This window comes from Phytophthora cinnamomi (genome assembly GCF_018691715.1).
Source record: "Phytophthora cinnamomi strain GKB4 chromosome Unknown Contig128, whole genome shotgun sequence".
Taxonomy (NCBI): domain Eukaryota; phylum Oomycota; class Peronosporomycetes; order Peronosporales; family Peronosporaceae; genus Phytophthora; species Phytophthora cinnamomi.
Genome location: NW_027151061.1, coordinates 352,402 through 373,790, shown reverse-complemented (window position 1 = coordinate 373,790; position 21,389 = coordinate 352,402). Strand labels below are relative to the sequence as shown.

The 21,389-nt window shown below is 56.4% G+C and overlaps 9 protein-coding genes across 10 annotated transcripts; 6 read left to right on the top strand and 3 right to left on the bottom strand.

Annotated features, from left to right (window-relative positions):
• Positions 1 to 836: 836 nt before the first annotated feature.
• On the bottom strand, positions 837 to 2,378 carry IUM83_15538 (uncharacterized protein; the record flags this gene model as incomplete). Its single annotated transcript, XM_067940359.1, has 3 exons — positions 837 to 892; positions 974 to 1,181; positions 1,254 to 2,378. 3 exons carry the CDS (start codon positions 2,376 to 2,378, stop codon positions 837 to 839), a joined length of 1,389 nt encoding a protein of 462 aa, XP_067780134.1.
• Positions 2,379 to 2,858: 480 nt separating this feature from the next.
• On the bottom strand, positions 2,859 to 4,601 carry IUM83_15537 (CTP synthase; the record flags this gene model as incomplete). Its single annotated transcript, XM_067940358.1, has 1 exon — positions 2,859 to 4,601. The coding sequence occupies one exon, from the start codon at positions 4,599 to 4,601 to the stop codon at positions 2,859 to 2,861; it is 1,743 nt and encodes a 580-aa protein (XP_067780128.1).
• An 899-nt stretch (positions 4,602 to 5,500) lies between these two features.
• Positions 5,501 to 7,912, top strand: IUM83_15536 (putative E3 ubiquitin ligase; the record flags this gene model as incomplete). The annotated part of the gene is made up of 1 exon (XM_067940357.1): positions 5,501 to 7,912. One exon carries the CDS (start codon positions 5,501 to 5,503, stop codon positions 7,910 to 7,912), a length of 2,412 nt encoding a protein of 803 aa, XP_067780127.1.
• Positions 7,913 to 8,192: 280 nt separating this feature from the next.
• Positions 8,193 to 10,484, top strand: IUM83_15535 (Aspartyl protease; the record flags this gene model as incomplete). Its single annotated transcript, XM_067940356.1, has 4 exons — positions 8,193 to 8,386; positions 8,451 to 9,050; positions 9,131 to 9,388; positions 9,473 to 10,484. 4 exons carry the CDS (start codon positions 8,193 to 8,195, stop codon positions 10,482 to 10,484), a joined length of 2,064 nt encoding a protein of 687 aa, XP_067780126.1.
• Positions 10,485 to 12,486: 2,002 nt separating this feature from the next.
• Positions 12,487 to 13,399, bottom strand: IUM83_15534 (TIR domain-containing protein; the record flags this gene model as incomplete). The annotated part of the gene is made up of 2 exons (XM_067940355.1): positions 12,487 to 12,756; positions 12,833 to 13,399. The coding sequence occupies 2 exons, from the start codon at positions 13,397 to 13,399 to the stop codon at positions 12,487 to 12,489; spliced, it is 837 nt and encodes a 278-aa protein (XP_067780125.1).
• Positions 13,400 to 13,803: 404 nt separating this feature from the next.
• On the top strand, positions 13,804 to 14,163 carry IUM83_15533 (repeat-containing protein; the record flags this gene model as incomplete). Its single annotated transcript, XM_067940354.1, has 1 exon — positions 13,804 to 14,163. The coding sequence occupies one exon, from the start codon at positions 13,804 to 13,806 to the stop codon at positions 14,161 to 14,163; it is 360 nt and encodes a 119-aa protein (XP_067780133.1).
• Positions 14,164 to 14,373: 210 nt separating this feature from the next.
• IUM83_15532 (Beta-secretase 2) lies at positions 14,374 to 16,608 on the top strand (the record flags this gene model as incomplete). Its single annotated transcript, XM_067940353.1, has 5 exons — positions 14,374 to 14,663; positions 14,730 to 14,955; positions 15,039 to 15,774; positions 15,841 to 15,924; positions 16,004 to 16,608. The coding sequence occupies 5 exons, from the start codon at positions 14,374 to 14,376 to the stop codon at positions 16,606 to 16,608; spliced, it is 1,941 nt and encodes a 646-aa protein (XP_067780132.1).
• Positions 16,609 to 16,728: 120 nt separating this feature from the next.
• IUM83_15531 (uncharacterized protein) lies at positions 16,729 to 17,591 on the top strand (the record flags this gene model as incomplete). The annotated part of the gene is made up of 3 exons (XM_067940352.1): positions 16,729 to 16,955; positions 17,047 to 17,141; positions 17,218 to 17,591. 3 exons carry the CDS (start codon positions 16,729 to 16,731, stop codon positions 17,589 to 17,591), a joined length of 696 nt encoding a protein of 231 aa, XP_067780131.1.
• A 1,765-nt stretch (positions 17,592 to 19,356) lies between these two features.
• On the top strand, positions 19,357 to 20,964 carry IUM83_15530 (SPX domain-containing protein 1; the record flags this gene model as incomplete). Of its 2 annotated transcripts, none has more annotated exons than XM_067940350.1 (4): positions 19,357 to 19,552; positions 19,643 to 19,779; positions 19,896 to 20,012; positions 20,137 to 20,964. In XM_067940350.1, 4 exons carry the CDS (start codon positions 19,357 to 19,359, stop codon positions 20,962 to 20,964), a joined length of 1,278 nt encoding a protein of 425 aa, XP_067780129.1. The 2 variants fall into 2 exon arrangements, with proteins under 2 accessions (XP_067780129.1, XP_067780130.1); XM_067940351.1 differs by having other exon boundaries at positions 19,896 to 20,045.
• Between the last annotated feature and the right edge of the window lie 425 nt (positions 20,965 to 21,389).

The following is a 21,389-nucleotide window of genomic DNA, read 5'->3' as shown; positions in this document are numbered from 1 at the left end:
TTCTTCGATCGACTGAAATTCCACGTTCGGGAAACCTCGTTAACGACGAATGTGAATGTGTTGACGATACAAACGTGACGCCGCCAGCTGAGTCGCCATTCTTGCTTCCGGAGCAGGTGAGTGAAGCGTTTCTTCGTGAATTTCACTATCTTGGCACGCTAATGAACTTGGTTGTGCTTAAGCGTGTTGCCCTGTACGCTACAGTAAGACGTCAGTATATGGAGATGAATCGAGCCAAAATCCAGAAAAACGTTTGGCGAGGGGCTTCGAAGACTAAAGCCAAGTCCCCGTTATCGAATAGCTCAGTCGCAGCAGCCGTGCGTGGAAGTAAAGCTCGTCAAGCTAATACTTCGAGCTCTGGAGAATGTTGGGCTGCCAAAGTGTACGTGAAGGAATATCCTTCCCACTGTCGTCAAGCTAACGTTTCGATGTCATGCTTAGGATCGACATGACATCGGGATATGACGTTCGAGTGCATCGCCAAACAGCCACATCGTCGACACCGTGGAGGAAGAAAACGACTAAAGGTTCCTCAACTCAAGTAGTGGAGACAGAGCATGAGCGTTTTCTTCGGGCTCTACAAGCGCAACTAGGAACTCCAGCACTTTGCTCGTGTGCGAAAGCTGGTCCGAATTCGACTTCATCGTCTGACCCGTGTGCAAACAACTGCGCTCTGTACAAACAGCCAAAGAAGCGCGAGAAACTTCTCGCTAGTGTGTACAAGCAGCAGCAGCTTGACACCACAGCTGCTGCTTCGCCAACGCACTAACCGATTTCCTCCGTGCATCGCTGAAAAGATATTCAATTCACTTTGTTTCATCAACTGACCATTAATTCTACACTGTCATGATGACCTCGCCGTCTTCATCCTGCACCTCGCTTTCTTCGTTGCCTGCCCAGATGCCATTCCATACAGTGCTCCAAATGTCAGGGCCATGCTTTTCGACGTATCGATTGAATGTTTCTTGCTCACGTTGTGCCTTTGACGTCCACGCATCCAGTTTCAGCGGCTGCGCTCTAGGTTGCTGGGGCTCCTCCTCCTCTTCTTCCTCAAGCTGCGTCTCGAGCTGATGTAAATCCAGTGCACTCATGTTACTGTTGGTGCTGTCCGGAGGGCCACCTGCGACGCTGCTGGCGGTGCCATCACTGGTATGAGAGAGAATGTCGTGGTCAGTTTCAATCTGCTTCACAAAAGAAGTAGCCGTAAGCACACACCACTTTCAGCCGTCACCGCGCAAGCTCTTGTTGCGTACCTGTTTGCCCACACTGGCCATTTGTCGGATCTGCTCCTTCAAGCTGTCCAACTGCTGCTGCTGATCCTTAATGTAGTCGTTGGCATCTTCCAGCTGTCTTTGGACAATAGCCTTCTCGTCACGCAGCTTGCGCACATAGTCCAGCATCACGCGTTCCTCCCCGAGCATCTGCATCTCCTGTGTGTCCAGCACAAGCGCTTCGATCGTCTTCTTCAGCTGGTTCACAAGCAGATCTTTCTCTTCAAGCTGCAGCAACAATTTCCCGTTCTGCGCTTCATGCACACACGCCCCTGATCCCCTCCGTTCATTGACCAGTCCACACGCTGCATCTCCACCGTCTTCTGCAGCCGTTTCCCCTTCCTTCCCACTCTCCTTCTCCGCCTCCTCACTCTTCTCAACCTCGTCACGTTCTCCCAGCCTCTGGGCGAACAGCTCCTTCACCTCTGGCTTCGTGGCCAGTTCAAGAGCCGTCTTGCCCTCACTGATCCCCTTGTCACCTCGCAGCGTGGCGTCTGCATGATGCACCAGCAGCAGCTTCGTGCACTCCACGCTGTTCGCGTGGCACGCCAAGTGCAGCGGCGTGGCGCCTTCTCCGTTGCGGGAGTCGACGAGCTTCTGCGTCTGCACGTCCTCCCTCCCCAGCAACGTCTCCATCACGTCCGCCGCCTGGCAGGACGCCGCCCAGTGCAGCAGCGAGCCCCCGGTGGCTGCGTCCGTGACGCCGGCGTCCACGCCGGCCGCCAGCAGCTGCTCGACGCTCTGCACGTCGTTGGCCGCGACCTGCTGGATCAGGAACTGGTGGAACACCAGCAGCAGGTCGCGCGCCTTCAGCTGCTGCGCCAGCGCGTACGCCGAGCGGTTGTCGTTGGCGTTGCTTGCGTTTCCGTCCTGTGGCTTGCTCTGGTGCGCTGGGGGGAAGCCGGCGGCCAGCAGTACGCGCAGCGCGTCCTTCTTGCCGCTCGCCACGGCCACGTGCAGCGGCGAGCGGCCGGTCACGGGGTCGACGACGTCGCTGAGCGCCAGGCGACCGCGCCCGTGGTCTGCCAGCGCCTTGATGACGTCGGAGCGGCCGTACTCCGCCGCCAGGAAGAAGCCGTCCAGCGCCTCCTGCAGCTCTTCGGCCATGGTGTGACGATGCGGTTGTGCCCACGTCAAAGTGCCACTATAACCGATTTGATTCGCCGAAAAGGCGCAGTTCAGATGTAGCCATGTTCAGATGTAGCTATGTTGGACAGCGTGCGTCAGCAGGATCTGGAAATGACTTGACTGGAGACGACAGTGGAAAATGATGCTGGTGGTTTGAATAAATATGTTTCGATTGAGTTGATGGGGTCTAGTTCTACTGCGTGCGGTGGTGCACGAGGCTGGCTGGTTACGGAACCCCACCGAGAGAGCTTCGCCCCGTTTTCCTTCAACGGAAGAAAAACGAGAGGCAAAGGCAGCTTTTGGGGGTTCCAAATCAATATTTTAGCCTATTCACACGCAAACCGGCTGCTTCACGCGAGTTGAGGGGGTCGTCGTCGCTGCGCCGCGCCATCGGCTCCACTTGGTCCAGCGTCGCAGTATTTTCATCGCTTAAAGCTCGAGTCGTCCGAGCACAGTCGCTTACAGCTCCCTCTCCTTGGCCTCGACGTTCTTCATGAACTGCTCGAGCTGACCAGTGGCAGCAAGGATCAGGCCGTGGAACGGCGGCGACGGGTCGTTCGGGTGCGACTTGAACTCCGGGTGGTACTGCGTGGCGAAGTAGAACGGGTGCACGTCGCGGTCGAGCTCGACCACCTGCATGCGCTCGCCCTTGGTGTCCGTGCCGACGAAGTTGAGACCGGCCTCGCGGATAGCGGGCACAAGCTCCGGGTTCACTTCGTAACGGTGACGGTGACGCTCCAGGATGGGCGTGTCCTTGCCGTACAGGTAGGACACCAGCGAGCGCTTCGCCGGGTCCTCCTTCTCGTGCACAATCGTGCGGCGCTCGCCGCAGCGCATGGTGCCGCCCATAACGTCCGGGTTGATCTCGGGCATGAAAACGACTACCTTGTGTCCAGCGTTGGCGTTGAACTCCTCGCTGTTGGCATCCTTCCAGCCGATAACGTTGCGGGCGTACTCAATCACAACCACCTGCATGCCCAGGCAGACACCCAGGTACGGAATCTTGTTCTCGCGAGCGTACTTGGCCGTCAGCACCTTGCCGTCCACACCACGGTCGCCGAAGCCGCCGGGCACGACAATGCCATCCACGCTGCGCAGCTTCTGCCAGGCCTCCTCGTATGCCTTGGGGTTGCTCTCGCGCATCTCCACCTCCAGGTCCGAGGCCTCGATCCACTCAATCTCCAGGTCGCGGTCGCACTTCATGGTGGCGTGCTTGAGCGCCTTGATGACACTCAGGTACGAGTCCTGCAGACCCGTGTACTTGCCCACAAGCGCGATCTTGCACACCTGCTCGAACGAGTCCACGCGGTGGGCCATAGCAGACCAGGCGTCAAGGTTGGGCTCGCAGAAGCGGTCCATCAGCTGCAGCTTGGACATGAGAATGCTTGCGGCGCCCTGCTTGGCGAGCAGCAGCGGCACGTGGTAGATGTTGCTCACGTCGTGCACCGACAGCACGTGGTTGGCGGGCACCTGGCAGAACATGCCGATCTTGGCCTTGGTGGACGGCTCCAGCTCGGTGCTGCTGCGGCATATGATGACGTCGGGCGACAGGCCGGCGCTGCGCAGCTCCTTAATGGCGTGCTGCGTGGGCTTGGTCTTCTGCTCGCCGACCGAGCCCAGCACGGGCACGAGCGACACGTGCACGAGGCAGAAGTTCTCGGGGCCGACGCGGAACTGGAACTGGCGCAGCGCCTCGAGGAAGACCATGCTCTCGATGTCGCCGACCGTGCCGCCGACCTCGATGAGGCAGACGTCGGCCTCCTCGTCGTCCACGGCGCCGGCCTCGCCGGCGTGCTGGCCGTCCACGCCGATCTGGGCCACGCGCTCGATCCAGTCCTGGATGGCGTCCGTGACGTGCGGCACCACCTGCACCGTCTTGCCCAGGTAGTCGCCGCGGCGCTCCTTCTCCAGCACGTGCGTGTAGACCTTGCCCGTGGTGATGTTGTGGTCGCGCGTGAGCGTGATGCCCAGGAAGCGCTCGTAGTTGCCGAGGTCCAGGTCGCCCTCGCCGCCGTCATTGAGCACGAACACCTCGCCGTGCTCGAAGGGCGACATGGTGCCGGCGTCGCAGTTGAGGTACGGGTCGATCTTGATGGACGTCACGCGCAGCCCGAGCGACTTGAGCACGACGCCGATACTGCTGATGGTGATGCCCTTGCCCAGGCCGCTCACGGTGCCGCCGGTCACTGCCAGGTACTTCATCGTGTGCTGGAGGGGGGACTGTAGACGACTTCCACTGCTGGCGACAAATGCCCGAATGGCGGCGACGCGCCGCTTCACTGTACCGCTTGAGTCGCGACAGATTGGCTGGATTGGTTGGTGGAGCCTCCGTTCGAGACCTGCGAGACTGCATATACCATCCGGTCTCGCAGGTAGGCTTTGAATTTGGTTGGCGGGAACGCGCACCCGCTCGGCCACATTTTGGCGCGCTGATTCTGATCCCGGTTGCAAGTGCGTATTGAGCCTTGCCCCTGCGACGTGGGCTTTCGGCGCTATGATTGCTAGGAGGGCATGCTGCTTCGGCGCACATCTGCAGTACCGGTATCGGGTATAAAGGCTCGTTGTATGTACATGTATGACAAGTTCTGTATAGCCTCACCAATAAGCTTGAGCGTTTTTAGTCAGTGCCGGTCTCTGTCGGGGTGGAACAGGAAGGAGCTGGTGTTGGGTAACTGGGTGGTTTGTATATCTCGATGCAAATCGATCCTAAGCAACTACAGTAGATTATAGCGGGGCAACGGGAGGGCTTGACACCTCGTTTTACCTGGCACAAGTGGACCAGGCTATCCTGGATAAGGCTGAAGACGGTAATAGACGAATCGTGCAGCACGATTCCGGTGGTCAATGGAGAAAAGGGCCAAGCCCAGAGTATGAAGTTGAAGTTCGATGTAGACATCCCTCGACGTTGTCGCATTGTTGCTTGCTTAGTCGATGTGACTGGAGGACCAGCACGTGTTCCCGGTCTTGCCATCCAAATAGTCCTGTCAGCTTCAAAACCAGCTAAGACAGGCGTGAACGGGCACTTCGAAACGACCCGAGACGCATCGAACTTCTGGGCGCGTGAATAAGCTCTCCACGTCACGCAGCTTTCCGTCGACGCCATGGTGGTGAACGAGGCCGACGACGCGAAGGCTAGCGCCTCGCTAGCTCGGCTACGGCTGTTCCTGTCATCGCATGCCCCGAACGGACCGGGTGAGGCTGCTCGACCGGCGTCTCCCGAGCGTCCAACAGCAGAAGCTCGCAAGGACAGCGAGCTCGATACCTGGCACGATGCTTCGTCCTCGGCGCCAGCGACCGGTGAGATTGACGCTGGATCCAGCCCTGAAGTGCTGGTGGACGACGATGATGAAGAAGAAAGTGGAAGGACTACCATCCCTGCTGCCGGGGCGGTGGCAAGTGTGACGCCTATGAGCCAGTCGTCGAAGGAGTTTGCGCGCGTGAAGTACCTCTTGCAGTGCTCGTTGCCGGGATATCGTGTTCATGAGGGCGTTGTGATCTGGGATATGCGGAACCCGTCGCTAGTGGCACAATATGAGCAACACACAGCAGGTCTGCTGGAGCTTGAGTCGTGGGTCGCAGTGAACGATCTCGGTGCCGACATGGGTGACGTGCACAGTTATGGCTTTACGTCGCTGGATGCCAACCAGACAGGTATGAAGTTCACAACTGGAAACCTCCAACTGAGCGCGCCTCTCGATTCTGCAGCCGAAGCGATGAAACCATCCAGCACTCGGCAGCTAGTGCTATGTAAGATTGCAGTGGGTCGATCTCTTGTCATTCGTGACGAGGAAGAAGCCAAGGCGCGGCTTCCGCCTGGTTACCACAGCTACTACCTGCACCGTGATGACGAAGGCGGCTCTAGCGAGAAGGACCAGGACATTCAAGCTGCACTACTCGACCGGGGTTATTACCACGAGTACATCCTAAACAACACCCTCCAAGTTTTGCCGCAGTACCTCGTGAGATTCACTTTTTCAGCAGCTGATGCACACGGGTCTGCGGTAGGACCATGCGCGCTGTGTGAACAACACCCTGCTGCTGTTATCTGCCGTAACTGCGAAGCCCAAATTTGCGCTCACTGCGACCAAGAGGTCCACTCGGCCAACAAGCTCGTGCGGCGTCATAAGCGTATCCCTTTGCGGAGCAAATTAAAGGCACTAGCAAGCGGGGGCGCCAGGCGCGGCAGACGTCGTAGTTCAACGCCCGCCTTAGTTGCTGCCATCGCAGACATCGGAGTGGAAAATCTGTCGAGCTTACCTTCAACTACAGATCCAACGGAGACTCAGATAAATGAGATCGTCGCCAAGCAAATGGAAGAAGGCCTGCTTGCTGGCGATACCCAGACACCTACGTGTCGTACGCACCGCGACAAGAAAGTCGAGTTCTACTGCCCAGCGTGTCAAGTCCCCGTGTGCGTGAGCTGTAAAATGGTCGGAGACCACTCGATTGGAGAGAAAGGCTCCCACCGACTGCTGACCGTAGCGGACGCGTACGAGAGGTGCCTACGCGAATCCTTGAGACCGGACCCACTCATCACATCACGCAAGACCGTGATTGAAAACAAACTGCAGTTCTTGACGCGAGTACAGCGTAGCGTGCAAGAAAACAAGGCCCAAGTCGCGGCAGCTATAAAGGAGCAGTGCGCGCGCGCTCTGCGTAACCTGGACGACGCAGTCGCGATGAAGATGCGCGTGCTATCAGGCGAAGCACTCGAATTCGAGCGTCAACTGCAGCAAATCGACTGGGTTGACGAAAGTCTCGAGGATCATCGAACTCTTCTACTCGCAGTAGAATTTCTGTCCGCCTGGAGTCAACACAAGCTGCTTCGAGCTGAGCAGCGCGACTTCCCTCCGTTTGCACACGGCTCCAATAACAGCGCCGAGCAAGTGAAAGCGGACCTACTACTTGCAGGCGAACTCCGAGTCATGACTGCGGACCAATTGGCAACTCCGCACCACCGACCCTCGTTCACTTCTGGTGACTCTGATCCTCCTGCGATTGATGTCGACAACGCTAGCGGCGGCAACCAGGGCGGCCATACCGACGGCTCACAAGTGGAGCTGAAGGCAGCGGCATTGCTGGCGCAGCACCGACGCAACGGCGATAACGACATACTTCGCAAGCGCTTGTTGAACATGAAGGCCTCGCTGCCGACGGACCCGAACGCCGGCGCCTTCATGACGGCGCGGCGCGTGGTGACCCCGAAATGCCAGCAGCTGCTGGACGAAATCCGCCACGACATGCTCGTCCAGAACAGCGCCAAGAAGACCCCCAGCGCCACCACATCACCCCGCAGCGCCGGGTCTCCCCGCTCTCGCTTCGGTGTTCCGCTCGTGGGGATGGCGAGTCGAATGGCCGACTCCACGGCCACACTGCGAGCGTTCTCCGTGCAGCCGAACGCCAAGAAAGCCTCGGACGGCGGCACCGAGCTGCGCTCCCCTGCGCAGCGCCAACGCCGCGGCACCAGCGCGTGGTCCACCCTGCTGCGCCACGAAATGGGCCTTGGCGACTAAATGCACACTTCAATCAGTCTGCGGCTGTAAAGGCCTCGACAGCAAAGATACTTTTTCCGGCTCTTTTTCTATCCAGTGTAACTCTGGGTTTCGCCCAAAATTAATTAATTTGGGTTCCTCGCCGGAATAAACTTGGGTCTGAGGACGTCGTTTCGGCTCGAAATACCAGAGGGGAAAACTGCCACGTGCCGAGTCGCTCTCCCATCCGATCGGCAGGCCTCTTCCTGCTCACAGGCTCTTCGCTCTGCTCGCGCGCTCCACCCGCGACGTCAGGAACAACATGGTGCGTGTGTTCGCCGGCGTTCCGGCGCTCGTGGCGGCTTGCCACGCGCTGGCCGAAGCTCGACAGGAGGCTGGCATGACGCTGGAGCTGCACCCGCTGCCCAGACACGACATCCACCCGGAGAGATACGCCCGCCGCCTGAACATCGAGGAGGACGCGCCGGAGATCGTCCCGCTGCACTTGGGCCTCGGGTACGATCGGTATTCGACTGTACTGACTGGAAATGAGGGACTGATGGTGTTTTATTGGCTGCAGCACGCACTACACGTGGGTGTACGCCGGTACGCCGCCGCAGCGCGCGTCAGTGATCGCAGACACAGGCAGCGGACTGATGGCCTTCCCGTGCTCGGGCTGCGACGGCTGCGGCTCCCACACGGACCAGCCGTTCCAGGCCGACAACTCGTCCACGCTCATCCACGTGACGTGCTCGCAGCAGCACTCGTTCTTCCAGTGCAAGGAGTGCAGGGAGCAGACGGACACGTGCGCCATCTCGCAGTCGTACATGGAAGGCAGCAGCTGGAAGGCCTCGGTGGTGGAGGACGTGGTGTATCTCGGAGGCGACGCCAGCTTCCAGGACGAGGCCATGCGGAACCAGTACGGGACGCACTTCCAGTTCGGCTGCCAGAGCTCCGAGACGGGGCTGTTCGTCACACAGGTGGCGGATGGCATCATGGGACTGTCCAACTCGGACAACCACATCGTTGCCAAGCTGCACCGTGAAAACAAGATCCCGAGCAATTTGTTCTCGCTCTGCTTTACCGAGAACGGCGGTACTATGTCGGTGGGCGAATCGAACACCAAGGCACACCGCGGAGAAATCTCGTACGCCAAGGTGGTGTCGGACCGCTCGGCTAGGTAAGGTTGTTCGTTCTGTGTTGGCGAAACTGAGAGTTTTGAATTTCGTGCTAACTGGGTTGTACTCTTGCGTTTGTCAGCCACTTTTACAACGTCAATGTGAAGGACATCCGCATCGGTGGTAAATCCATCAATGCCAAGGAAGAGGCGTACACGCGCGGCCACTACATCGTTGATAGTGGAACCACCGACTCGTATCTTCCGCGAGCTCTGAAGAATGAGTTTTTGCAGGTGTTTAAAGAGGTTGCGGGTCGCGACTACCAAGTTGGAACGTCGTGCCATGGCTACACGAACGAGGATCTTGCGTCGCTACCCACGATTCAGATTGTGATGGAAGCGTATGGAGAAGAAAACGGCGAAGTCACCATGGATATCCCGCCTGAGCAATACTTGTTGCACACAGACAATTCGTATTGTGGTAGCATCTACCTATCAGAGAACGCGGGCGGTGTCATCGGTGCTAACCTCATGATGAACCGTGACGTGATTTTTGACAACGGCAATCAGAGAGTGGGTTTTGTGGATGCCGATTGTGCTTACCAAGGTGGAAATTCGACGACGACGACACCACCATCGATCGGTGATCACATTACCAGCAGCAACAGTGAAACTAATCCCGTACCCGCAGCTACAAATGCCTCTGCACCGGTCGCCACATCTGCAGCAGCAGCCTCTCCGAAGCCCACCAATGCGCCAACTACTGCGCCCACTGCTGCGCCCACTGTGGCATCGACTGCCGCACCGAAGGCTGTTGCAACACCACCAGCAAAGCTGGCGACGACGCCTGAGCCCACCGCTGCTAAAGCTGCGTCGAAGCCAGCCGCTACGTCTGCCTCAACACCTAAGGTGACGGTGGAAACGATCCCAGAATCCACGTCAGCGCCATTCACGTCGGAACCTGCTGCTACTGCTGCTGCTGCAACACCAGTAACAGCAGTAGAAGATGCTTCTAAATTCGACTCGGCTTCCAGTAACTCGGTTGCGAATATTCGGCCGCTGTCCGAGGAAACAACGACGACGACGACCCAGTCGTCCTCTTCAGCTGATTTCGCAGACCTGAAGGCGAAGGAGAAGTCATCGGGCACACATCCGATGGTGCTCACAATTGTGGGCGCAGTTCTAGTGGTTGGCTTCCTCTTGATGATGCTGATCTCAGTCAGTCGACGGAGAGAAAAGACCGGCAAGGAGCAGCTCTGGAGTCGCGTGAAGGGTAGCGAGGAGGACGAGGACGACGACGATGAAGAGGAGTTTGGCCTGGTTCGCAATGACAAGAAAGGAGGCTCAACGAAGCACCAGCGGCTTGACCAGGAAGATGACGACGACAATCACCATGGTCAGGACGACAGCAGCAGTGATGAAGAGGACGAAGTCTTTGACCGAAAATCGATGCAGGAAGAGACCAAGGTGGACAACCGTACGTTGGAGCGGCTTTGAAATAACACTCAGCGGAACATCCACCTATTTCGCCATTGCCTAGTAATACAATACCAGACAGCACGCGTATGTCAGCAAGATGATGGAAGCCCGTGAATACTCGTCTGGCTGTTGCATGTAACCATACATAATGACAAGGCCCCTTCTTGAGTTTTGATGCCCTTCGTCTACAGCGTACCACGTTTGTCAACATCTCGTCAATTCAACTTGGCGGGAATAGACAAATGCACGAAGGAGCGAGGATTTCGATCTTCTACATCCTCATCAATCCACGACACTCCTGAAACTTCTTCTGCTGCTGAGTGTTCTCTTGAGAAATCGTATCTTAGCTCGATGGCAGCGAGAGAGGCGGTGGTTTTAGATATTTCGGCCCATGAGACTTGTGAAAGCGTCTCGTGCCTCTTCATCGAAGATCCGTCGACTGTTGGTTAGTAGGTCTGCTTGTTGCAGTGCCATGACGAGGCTCATTGCACCTTGAGAGAACTGGAAACAGTGACTGCACGCACCATTGAAAGTCTGAAAGCGCCTTCTGTCAAAGCAGGGCTCGGCATGAGGCGGTACCTTGGTTGGGCGCTACTGATCTCAGAGTCCACAGTAGTCGCCAATGCTGAGGCTAAAGGAAGTGTCGAGCAAAACACGAATGCAGAGGGGTTTCAGGAGTCGATAGATGAAGAAGTCATGCTGCTTCGAGGCTCGGCTGTTGCATGGCCAGACATTCACAAGACGCTCGGTGAACAGGCCAGCTCTCCACCTGGTCTGGCAGCGTCTTCACTACAGCCCGAGTACCAAGCCGCAGATGAGCAAGACGATGAATCTATGGATACCGCTTCAGCTTATGACGCGGTGGTGGGGCCCGGATATGTGTGGAATAACGAAGATTCAAAGTTGGTGGTTGGCAATGGGGCGGAATTTTCCACAGTGGATAACGTAGAGTCGGAAGACATGGAGAGCCCATTTTCAGTCGCAAGAGCCACGGGTAACATTGTAAGCGAGACTATTTCCTGGAACGAACAGTTCGATTCAGGTTTGCGCTCCGAAAACCCATCATCTTCTGACGAGCAACAAGAAGGCGATGGCAGGTTAGAAGCTGTGAATTCAGTGACTGTTTTTGACGAGTCCGTACAATGGAACCAAGATGATTGCAAGTCTTGCGAGGTACCAACACAACCGCCAACTCTAGCCCCGATCTACCCTCGCCGAGAAGACGACTACGCGGACTACCTTCCGCTTGTGACGAAAGAATTTAAACTCTGGGAAGGAATTGGCGAATCGCTGCCGATTGATAGCGATGCCCCGAGGCAGGATGTACCCACACACGCTCCCATCTCCGATTCAAACGAGAATTATGCTGGCCATCTTCCGCAAGTGGATGAAGTATTCAAATACTGGGAAGGCGTTCCCGATAGTCTATCAACGTCGACCGATACCCCAACTACACATTTGCTAACAGAAATCTCAGACGACGGCGGCGATGCCGGTACTGACTCACTATTGATGCCTGCAATCTCCACTTCCAACGATAATGACGTCCGCCATCTCCCACAAGTGCCCGAAGAGTTAAGAAATCGGAATGATGTGAAAGGGAACCTGCCAACGCAAACCGAGACCCCGACTAGTGTCTTGCCAACGAAATCCCCGCCCGACGAAGTCAAAGGCAAAGGTTCTCTCTCCGAGGCATCATCGATTCCTTCGATTTCCGCCCCCAGAGACGACGATGTAGATCACCTGCCGCGTTGGGTTGAAGAATTCAAAGATTGGGATGGCTTAAAAGAAAACTTGCCGACGCACACTGATGTCCCAGATATCCCGGCACAAATTCAACACAGTTCTAGAAAACAGGAAGATCACCGGAATTATGAAAACTGTACGAAGGTATTTCATGCCTTCGGAGAAGTCTATGAGTGTCCTGGGGACCCCACGTTGCCTCCGTCAGTCACGTACGCGCCACTTCAAAACCATATCAATGCGCCACGGCATCGATCACGCAAGGCCTCACATGTGTCTACAACTGCACCAGGTAGTTCATCTCCCCCAGAAACGAGTGTGCCAGATACTGTCGCGCCGAAAGGCGAATCGACCGCACCGAAGACAACTCCTCCAGATACGACAGCGTCGGGTACAAGTTCGCCAGCAGACACAACTGCACCAGGTAATTCGTCTCCCCCAGAAACGAGTGTGCCAGATACTGTCGCGCCGAAAGGCGAATCGACCGCACCGAAGACAACTCCTCCAGATACGACAGCGTCGGGTACAAGTTCGCCAGCAGACACAGCTGCACCAGGTAATTCGTCTCCCCCCAGAAACGAGTGTGCCAGATACTGTCGCGCCGAAAGGCGAATCGACCGCACCGAAGACAGCTCCTCCAGATACGACAGCGTCGGGTACAAGTTCGCCAGCAGACACAACTGCACCAGGTAGTTCGTCTCCCCCAGAAACGAGTGTGCCAGATACTGTCGCGCCGAAAGGCGAATCGACCGCACCGAAGACAACTCCTCCAGATACGACAGCGTCGGGTACAAGTTCGCCAGCAGACACAACTGCACCAGGTAGTTCGTCTCCCCCAGAAACGAGTGTGCCAGATACTGTCGCGCCGAAAGGCGAATCGACCGCACCGAAGACAACTCCTCCAGATACGACAGCGTCGGGTACAAGTTCGCCAGCAGACACAACTGCACCAGGTAGTTCGTCTCCCCCAGAAACGAGTGTGCCAGATACTGTCGCGCCGAAAGGCGAATCGACCGCACCGAAGACAACTCCTCCAGATACGACAGCGTCGGGTACAAGTTCGCCAGCAGACACAACTGCACCAGGTAGTTCGTCTCCCCCAGAAACGAGTGTGCCAGATACTGTCGCGCCGAAAGGCGAATCGACCGCACCGAAGACAACTCCTCCAGATACGACAGCGTCGGGTACAAGTTCGCCCACTAGAACTCCGCTTCAGCCAACAACAAGCCCGGATGGTGGGCCGCCCCCCAAAATTGCTCCTGTAGCATCCGAAGGAGATGCATCGACGTCCGCACCAGCACCTTCGACGGGAACAACTTCCGGAACAACAAGCACTGGAGTTACGACGGATACGTCTACAGGAGATACCGGGAGTGATGCTGCAACCACTGCCCCCGAGAAAACTGCTGCTGGAGGTACAACCTCGAAGACCACCATCGCCGCGACTACAAATTCCTCGGATGGCCCGGGTGATACTACGACAGCCGACAGCAATACTGCCGACGGTGGTGGCGCCATTGCCCCAAAGGTGAATGCGATTTCACATGGTAGTACTGTTACCAAAGAAAACGCAGGAAACGACACTGGAACTTCGATGTCCGACCAAAGTACCGCTGGGGCTCCAACCTCCAAGAGCAACGCTGGCAATTCATCTGGGATCATCACTACCGAGGGCAACGCTAACGGAGCGACTGGTACGCCCTCCGGTGAGGGTGCCAGTGCAACCAAGGCCGACACGTCCAACAGCGGCATGGATTCAGCCAGTACTTCTTCTAGCGCCTTGAGCGCTGGAGCCATCGCTGGGATTGTGATCGGGTGCGCTGCATTCGTGGCGGCCGTCGTGGGCTCAGTGCTCTACCGGCAGAAAATGTTCGCACGCAAGCGCGAAGAAAGTCTGTTCGCGGACCTCAGCGACACAGGTGCGGGGTTCGAGGTGGACTACACGGCCATGTGAGGCAGTCAGGTGCCAAATGCCTCCTATCATCAGTAGAGTAGTGAGCTGTACGTGTCACAATATGATATTGTACCAAGTGTATCTTAATATATCTTAATACTTGCACTTCAACTTCGTCTTGATTGGCCCCAATATTATCGCTTCTAATTGGCTATAAATAGGCCAGCCATAACTGCCTCGAGCCATTATGGCCTCACTCGGCGATCGACCATGGTGGTGACACATTCGCGCGTGGCGACTGGCGCTCGATGGCGCGCGTTCGTGGCGATTCTGGCGGCTGCAGCATGCACGAACGCGTCTGCCCTCGCTGGTGGCGAGCAGAGTTTCCTGAAACTGCAGCTGTACAAGCAGCCGCAGCCGAGCGCAGAACTGTCCCACCGATTGGCACACCAGCAGGCTCGAGCGCGACGACGAGCGCAGGAGGAGGCGGGCAGCACAGATGGGGACTTTGCACTGGGGACGCTGGCACTGAGTGAGTCTCCACTGGGCGTAGGCTACGGGTGCGTGAAGAGATCGTGTTATGGGTAAATTAATTGGTGCGGGTCTGACTGTTGTTGCCTGGGTAGGACCCACTACGCCGAGATCTACTTGGGGATCCCGGCACAACGAGCGTCGGTGATCGTGGATACAGGTAGCCACATGACTGCGCTGCCGTGCAGCACGTGCCAAGGCTGCGGACAACACACAGACCCGCTGTTCGACGTGTCCAAGTCGACGACGGCCAAGTATCTGGCGTGCCACGACTTTGACTCCTGCCGCTCGTGCGAGCAGGACCGTTGCTACATATCGCAGGTATTGATTTGAAGCACTGGTGTGGTTAATGCTGTGTGGTGTGCTGATGTTGCGTTTTTTGTGGTTGTTGTCGATGCGGACAGAGCTACATGGAGGGCAGTATGTGGGAGGCTGTGATGGTGGACGAGCTGGTGTGGGTGGGAGGATTCTCCTCACCAGCTGACGAAATGGAGGGAGTGCTGAGGACGTTTGGGTTTCGATTTCCTGTGGGCTGCCAAACCAAGGAGACCGGTTTGTTCATCACGCAAAAGGAGAACGGCATCATGGGCCTTGGCCGCCATCGCTCAACCGTGATGTCATACATGCTGAATGCAGGCCGCGTGACGCAGAATCTTTTCACCCTCTGTTTTGATGGGAACGGCGGAGAACTTGTGTTTGGAGGTGTGGATTATAGTCACCACACGAGCGACGTGGGTTACACTCCACTGCTTAACGATAATTCTGCCTACTACCCAGTCCACGTGAAAGATATTCGGCTGAATGGCATCTCGCTTGGAATCGATGTTGGTACGATCAATTCGGGTAGGGGTGTGATTGTTGACAGCGGCACAACCGATACCTTCTTCGACAAAAAAGGAAATCGAGCGTTTATGAAAGCATTCAGCGACGCAGCGGGACGCGAATACAGTGAAAAACGCATGAAGCTTACCAGCGAGGAATTAGCAGCCCTTCCAGTAATTTCTATCATCCTAAGTGGAATGAAGGGTGACGGCACTGACGACGTTCAGTTGGATGTCCCCGCCTCGAGGTATCTGACGCCTTCTGACGATGGCGGGTCGTATTACGGCAATTTCCACTTCTCGGAGCGTAGTGGCGGCGGTAAGATTCACGAGTGTTTCTCTCCCTGTATTTCAACCGTGTCTAACGAGTTCTTGCTTGCCGTAGTTCTTGGAGCGAGCACCATGGTTGGCTTTGACGTGATTTTTGATGTGGGGAACAAGCGTGTGGGCTTTGCCGAGTCAAACTGCGGTACGTCATCTTGCCTCGCTACGTAGTAATTTATAAACGATCCGGGCCTGACACTATCGGATGCTTTGGTGTTTCGCAGGGAAAGGTTACACCAGCAATACTAGTGCCGCTCCAATCGCATCCGAGAGCACCGCCCAACCGCCAGCTGCGACTCCAGTGCCAGTAGCCACCTCGATTGCTGCCCAACAGCCAGCACCCACAAACACAGTCGTCGAAAACTCTAGCAGCAGTTCATCTGTTGGGTCAAATACGACGGAGGTGGCGATGTCCAACGTCGTAGGCAGTGCTGATGCAACCACCATTTCATCTACCGAGACAACAGCAAGGCGGTCAAGCCCCCCGTTCGGTGCCTTCATCGCAGAAATCATCCTCATCTCGCTGGTGGGTGTCGCGCTCGCCGTCATGATTTGGACGAAGTGGCGTACGCGCTCATGGTCTCGCATCCCCGACGAATCATCGCGTGCGAATATGCAGACAATCGTGGATATCAACGAGACCGGAAGCCTGTCGCCGTCGTCTCCACCGGGAAGCCCGTTGTCACCTCGATCCCGAGCCGCGAGAAAAGGTTCATCGCCGAAATTCACGATCGGTTCAAGCGGAGAAGAAGACGGCGACGAGCTTCGAGAAGAAGAGAAAGGTACTGGCAGCCCCACGGTCTTAAGTCGTCCACAAGGACCACGCTAGGCAATCAATTCTGCAATTATGATTGGTAGATGATGCTTACCAAGTTGAAGTGGAATTGAGTGACACTCTCCCTCACTTTAGCGACACTACGACCGTTTTGCCGTTCAGTTCACTCGGTCAATGGTGGCTTCTGGTCGCCGCCTCAAGCAGCGCGCGTTCCTCGATGCAGCCGCCAATGGAGACACGGACGCGGTGGACGCGTGGCTCTCGAGCGGAGATAGAGGCGATGTGAACGTGAAGATGGGGGAGGGCTGGACGGCGCTGCTCTACGCCGTGGCGCACAGTCGCCTGGGCATTGTGCGGCGTCTTTTGGCGGAGGAGACCATCGACCTCAACGCCACCACAATGTGAGCAGGCTAAATAGGGCAAGAACACGCGTGTGGTGGTGAACAATTCTAACTATTTTACTATTTTACTGAGTGTGTGCTGGTTGCTTAGAGCGGGGTCGTCGGCTTTGACGCTGGCGATCACCCGCAAGAACAACACGTTGGTGTCGCTGCTGCTGACCAGCGGAGCTTCTCGCGCAACGATATGTACGTGAGGTGCGACAGAGAAATGTAGAGACTTGGCGCAGGTGTGCTGACTGTTGGGTTGATGTCGCTGGTGCAGCGAACGACCTGTGGCAGGAAGTGCAAGCGGCGTCTTGGATTCGCCCGGAGGTGCGGCTGATGCTATCGCCTTCTTGGGCTGTGGTGTGGAATCCGGCACTGCATCGACACTTCCCGCCAGGTGAGCGGGAGAAGTGCCGCCTGGTTATATACGCGAACACGTTGGCCTTGCGGCGGCAAGGAACCCCAACACTTTCGACGAGGTCATCGTCGTCATCGGTCGTGAGCTGGACGGAAGAGGCGATGCAGCAATTCTGGTGGATGATTGCAGCTATGACGTGGGCATCCGGGGCGGGTGGAAAGCATGTTCGATGGCGGTACCTGGCGCCGCCGTTGGTCTACCACATCCTGGAATTTGCAGTGTTCCTCTGGTGAAATGGCGTCGAGGCGTTGTTGCTGCGGCACATGGAAAGCGCTGCCACTGAGCCGGGGATTCGCTTGCAAGTCTCTTGGTGTTCTCTGAGCCTCCGCCGCCCTAAGGTTACATGTACCAGCAGGTTCCGGCAAAGGAACGCTGCGGAGACTGCAGCAGGAACTCAACAGCACGGCAACGTTGTGACCGCGCTCCCAAATCCTTCAGGATGTCAAGGATGCAAAGGACCACTGCGAAGCTGCGTGACCTCGATGAGTGTTGGGACGGCCGAGATTCAATCATGGACTTGCCGCATCGTAGCATTGCACTTTGCGATGGACTTTGCACCCTGCGACGGCAGCAACACGGCTGCAATAGCGAGGACCTGGATTGGCGTGGAATATCAGCGGCAACGTGACCACCAGGTCACGTTGCCCTTGCTTGACCAGTTGAAGTGGCTCGTGCAGAAGGTGCGCTGCGCTACGTGCAGTGCACCTGCACTTGCCGGAGGTGCCACGCCCGGTGTTACTACTGTACAGTATGTGGCAGGACCTGCTTGCTTGCGATGAGGACACTATGCATCGCGCGACTCCGCTCGCAGGCGGCGATGGCCAAACCGAACGGCTGGACGCCGTGCGTCCGCGACCCAGGATCTCCAAGCAGACAAGCTTACCGGCGCGAAAAGAAAAGGCGTCTCGCACACCTTTGCCCCGCTTAGAGTGCTGGCACTAAGCGATTAGAGGGGGATTAGAAATGGTCCATCTTCGGGTAAACACTTGTACTGATATTTAGTTATGTCAATACTGTGTTAATCAGCGGTACCCTGGATGAAGGCAAATTATCCGCTATTCTACTTTAAAACCTTCATCAGCAGCAACTTCTTCCCCAGGCTTAGTCGAGTAAAGTAAAAGTTTTCTTACCGCGACAAGACTTATTTCAGTGATCTAATAACATAAATCAGTGCTCGTTGATGATTGGATAAATATTAGTCACTCGTTCCGAAAGGGTATTAGAAACAGCAGGTGCGCATAACGTTGGGACGACGGCCGCACTTCCCTCCAAGGGATGAGTCAGATCCAAGCCGCAGTCTACAGCAAATGCAGAAATGCACCGGAGGTGACTGCGGGACGCTCAAGTTAGCGCCCGCGTCGGGTAAGCACGCGTTGCACGTCGATATCGCGTGCGGAACTGGCTGTTGCTGTCGCACCGCCAAACTCGACGCGGTCCTAGATTTGCGACTTGAACATGCCAGACGGCAGTGCGTCTGTGCCGCCGCTTTGCCACCCAAAATACAGCTGATCCTTTCTTGCGACATACCGATCACCGTCATTCAATTCAGCAGGTCCATGACCTAGTGCCGTTTTTTCTAAATCGCGCCGCGGGATAGGTGTCGTCGACCACGGCGGCTTTGCTGCACCGATACATTCGCTCAATAACTGCCTGCCACGCGCGCGCAGCCATACATAACAGCTTTGCGGCGCTCGCAGGTACATGTACATGCACTGTATGACCAAGATGCCATAGCGCAGCGCAGCGGCGGGCGAGGGACCGAGAGCGCAATGCTTTGCTGAGTCTCTCGAGATTCGCCGCGTCGGTGGTGGCCACGCGGGCGAAAAGATTCGAGCAGGTGTTTTCTCCTCGTTTCTGCATCGAATCTCGCCGCCAGGTGCCCCGCTCCGCTGCGCTCTGCACTGCAGCAGAGGAGTCTGGCCAACGAGCCGCTGACTGGTTGGTTATTATCAGTTGCTTTTCCTTCAGACCGAGGGCACAGGACGACGCAGAGACACGATGAAGTTCGGCAAGGTGCTGCAGCAGTCGACGCAGATGTCGCCCAGTGCGTGGGAGCCCTACTGGGCCGACTACAAGCTGCTCAAGAAGATCATCAAGGACTGCGCGCAGATCAAGAAGGAGGAGAAGCTGCAGGGCGACAAGCTCGTCAAGATCAAGATCAAACCCTCCGCCAAGGAGGACAACGACAGCATCCGTGCGTGGCTGGCCCCGTCTATTGTTCTATTGGGTGGTTCGTGCGACTAATTGTCGCTGTGGTGTTGCATTTTTTCGGTTGGTGGAGCAGGTCAGTCGCAGGACGAAATGAACTTCTTCCGCACGCTGCGCATGGAGATCAAGAAGATCGCCGACTTCTTCATCAAGGAGCAGGCCAAGCACACGAGTCAGGTGGCGGCCATCGACGCCAGCTTCCAGGAGCTCAAGGTACGGAGTGGACGGTGCAGTTGATGGACGGACGCAATTGTTGTACGATAATCATTTTTGTGTGGAGGTCTTACGCGCTATCGTCCTTTTGTTATCCCTCGTGGTGGGTCCTTCAGACGAACCCCGAGTCGGCTGAGGCCAAGACGGCGCTGATGAAGAGCTGCGTGGCGCTGTATAAGGAACTGCTGCTGCTGGAGAACTTTGCCGTCATGAACTTTTGCGGCATTTCCAAGGTCGGATTTTTTACCCAATTGACTACTCGTCGAGTCAGGCGGTTCGTCCCCTGACAGCATTTCCGCATGCAATATGTGGCTGAAGCGACAGTCTCACGCTTTCTTGTGATGCGGCGTACTGCAGATTTTGAAAAAGCACGACAAGTGGACGGGATATGCGACGCGTAACAAGTTCATGCACACGATTCTGATGAAGCAGCCTTTTGCGACGTACGAACCGCTGTTGCAGATGATTGACCGTCTGGAGCATATCTTTATGCAAGCTACGGGATCTAGCATTGAGCAGCACGATGCGCAAAAGTCCTCTTCTCGACGCAGTGATGGCGGAGGTAGCTCGTCGTCCTCACCTTCAGGAGAGGCACCTGGCAGTTCAGGACCCGCAAGTGGTGGCGCTAGTGGCAAGGACGCGTCTACAAGCAACAACAATTCGTCAAGCAATTCCCCGAGCCACACCCCTCCCGGCGCAAATGGTCGCCGTCACGATGGACGCAGGTATAGAAGCACGGTGGACGAAGCCTCTCCAAGATCGGAAGATTCAGTAACGCTAGTGCGGGTAAACGCGCTTCGGGACGATGTGAGGGAGCTCAGGAAGATCGAGAGCGCATATGACGGTGATGGAGAGTACGAGGAAAACGTTGACGACACAACCTTCCCCGACGATGATGCAGAAGTACCGCCACTTCGCTTTGGTGGCCGTCCCCAAGAAGAAAAGGCCATTCTCCCCCCGTTACCGTTGCGTGTTCCTCCTGCTGGCACCCAGTCGGATAGCGATGCCGCAGCGATGGCTATGCTTTCTATGAAAGATGCAGCTTTGCGTGCGTCTGGAGTAAGCAGCGATGGTGGAGACAGCGCCGCGGAAAGCTGTCGTACGCGTAGTGCCAAGCGCAAGGCATGCGCGCCGTTGGATATGGAGGGAAAGCGCAAAATGAGCGTCACTGCGATCCTCAACTAAGCTTAGCGAATAACTCTGCTTCAGACTACAGCAACATTTCCGATGTCAACCCGTTAGAGTTGATCATACAAGGGAGTTTCACGTGAACGACTTCGTGGTCCATGCTTTTTATCAATGCACCGCCGAAGTCACCCTGCTACGCTGCGCCTCAACCCGCACCCTTGTCAGCATTTGTTGCTCCGACGAGTCCGAGACAGTGTGGATGCCATATTCATTCATTTCCCCTGGTTTCCTGTACTCACTCGGTCATTCGGTCTACTACTAATCGTGCTTCATGATCTTCTACCTTCAGCAAACCAAGTTCCCTCAACTGCGAGCCTACTTACACATGCACAAGCACGCGTCGGCGTTGCCGACAGAAAGCTCTAATGCTTTCACTCCTCCGCCAAGCGTACTGTTGCCCCACGATCACCACGCACTTGAGT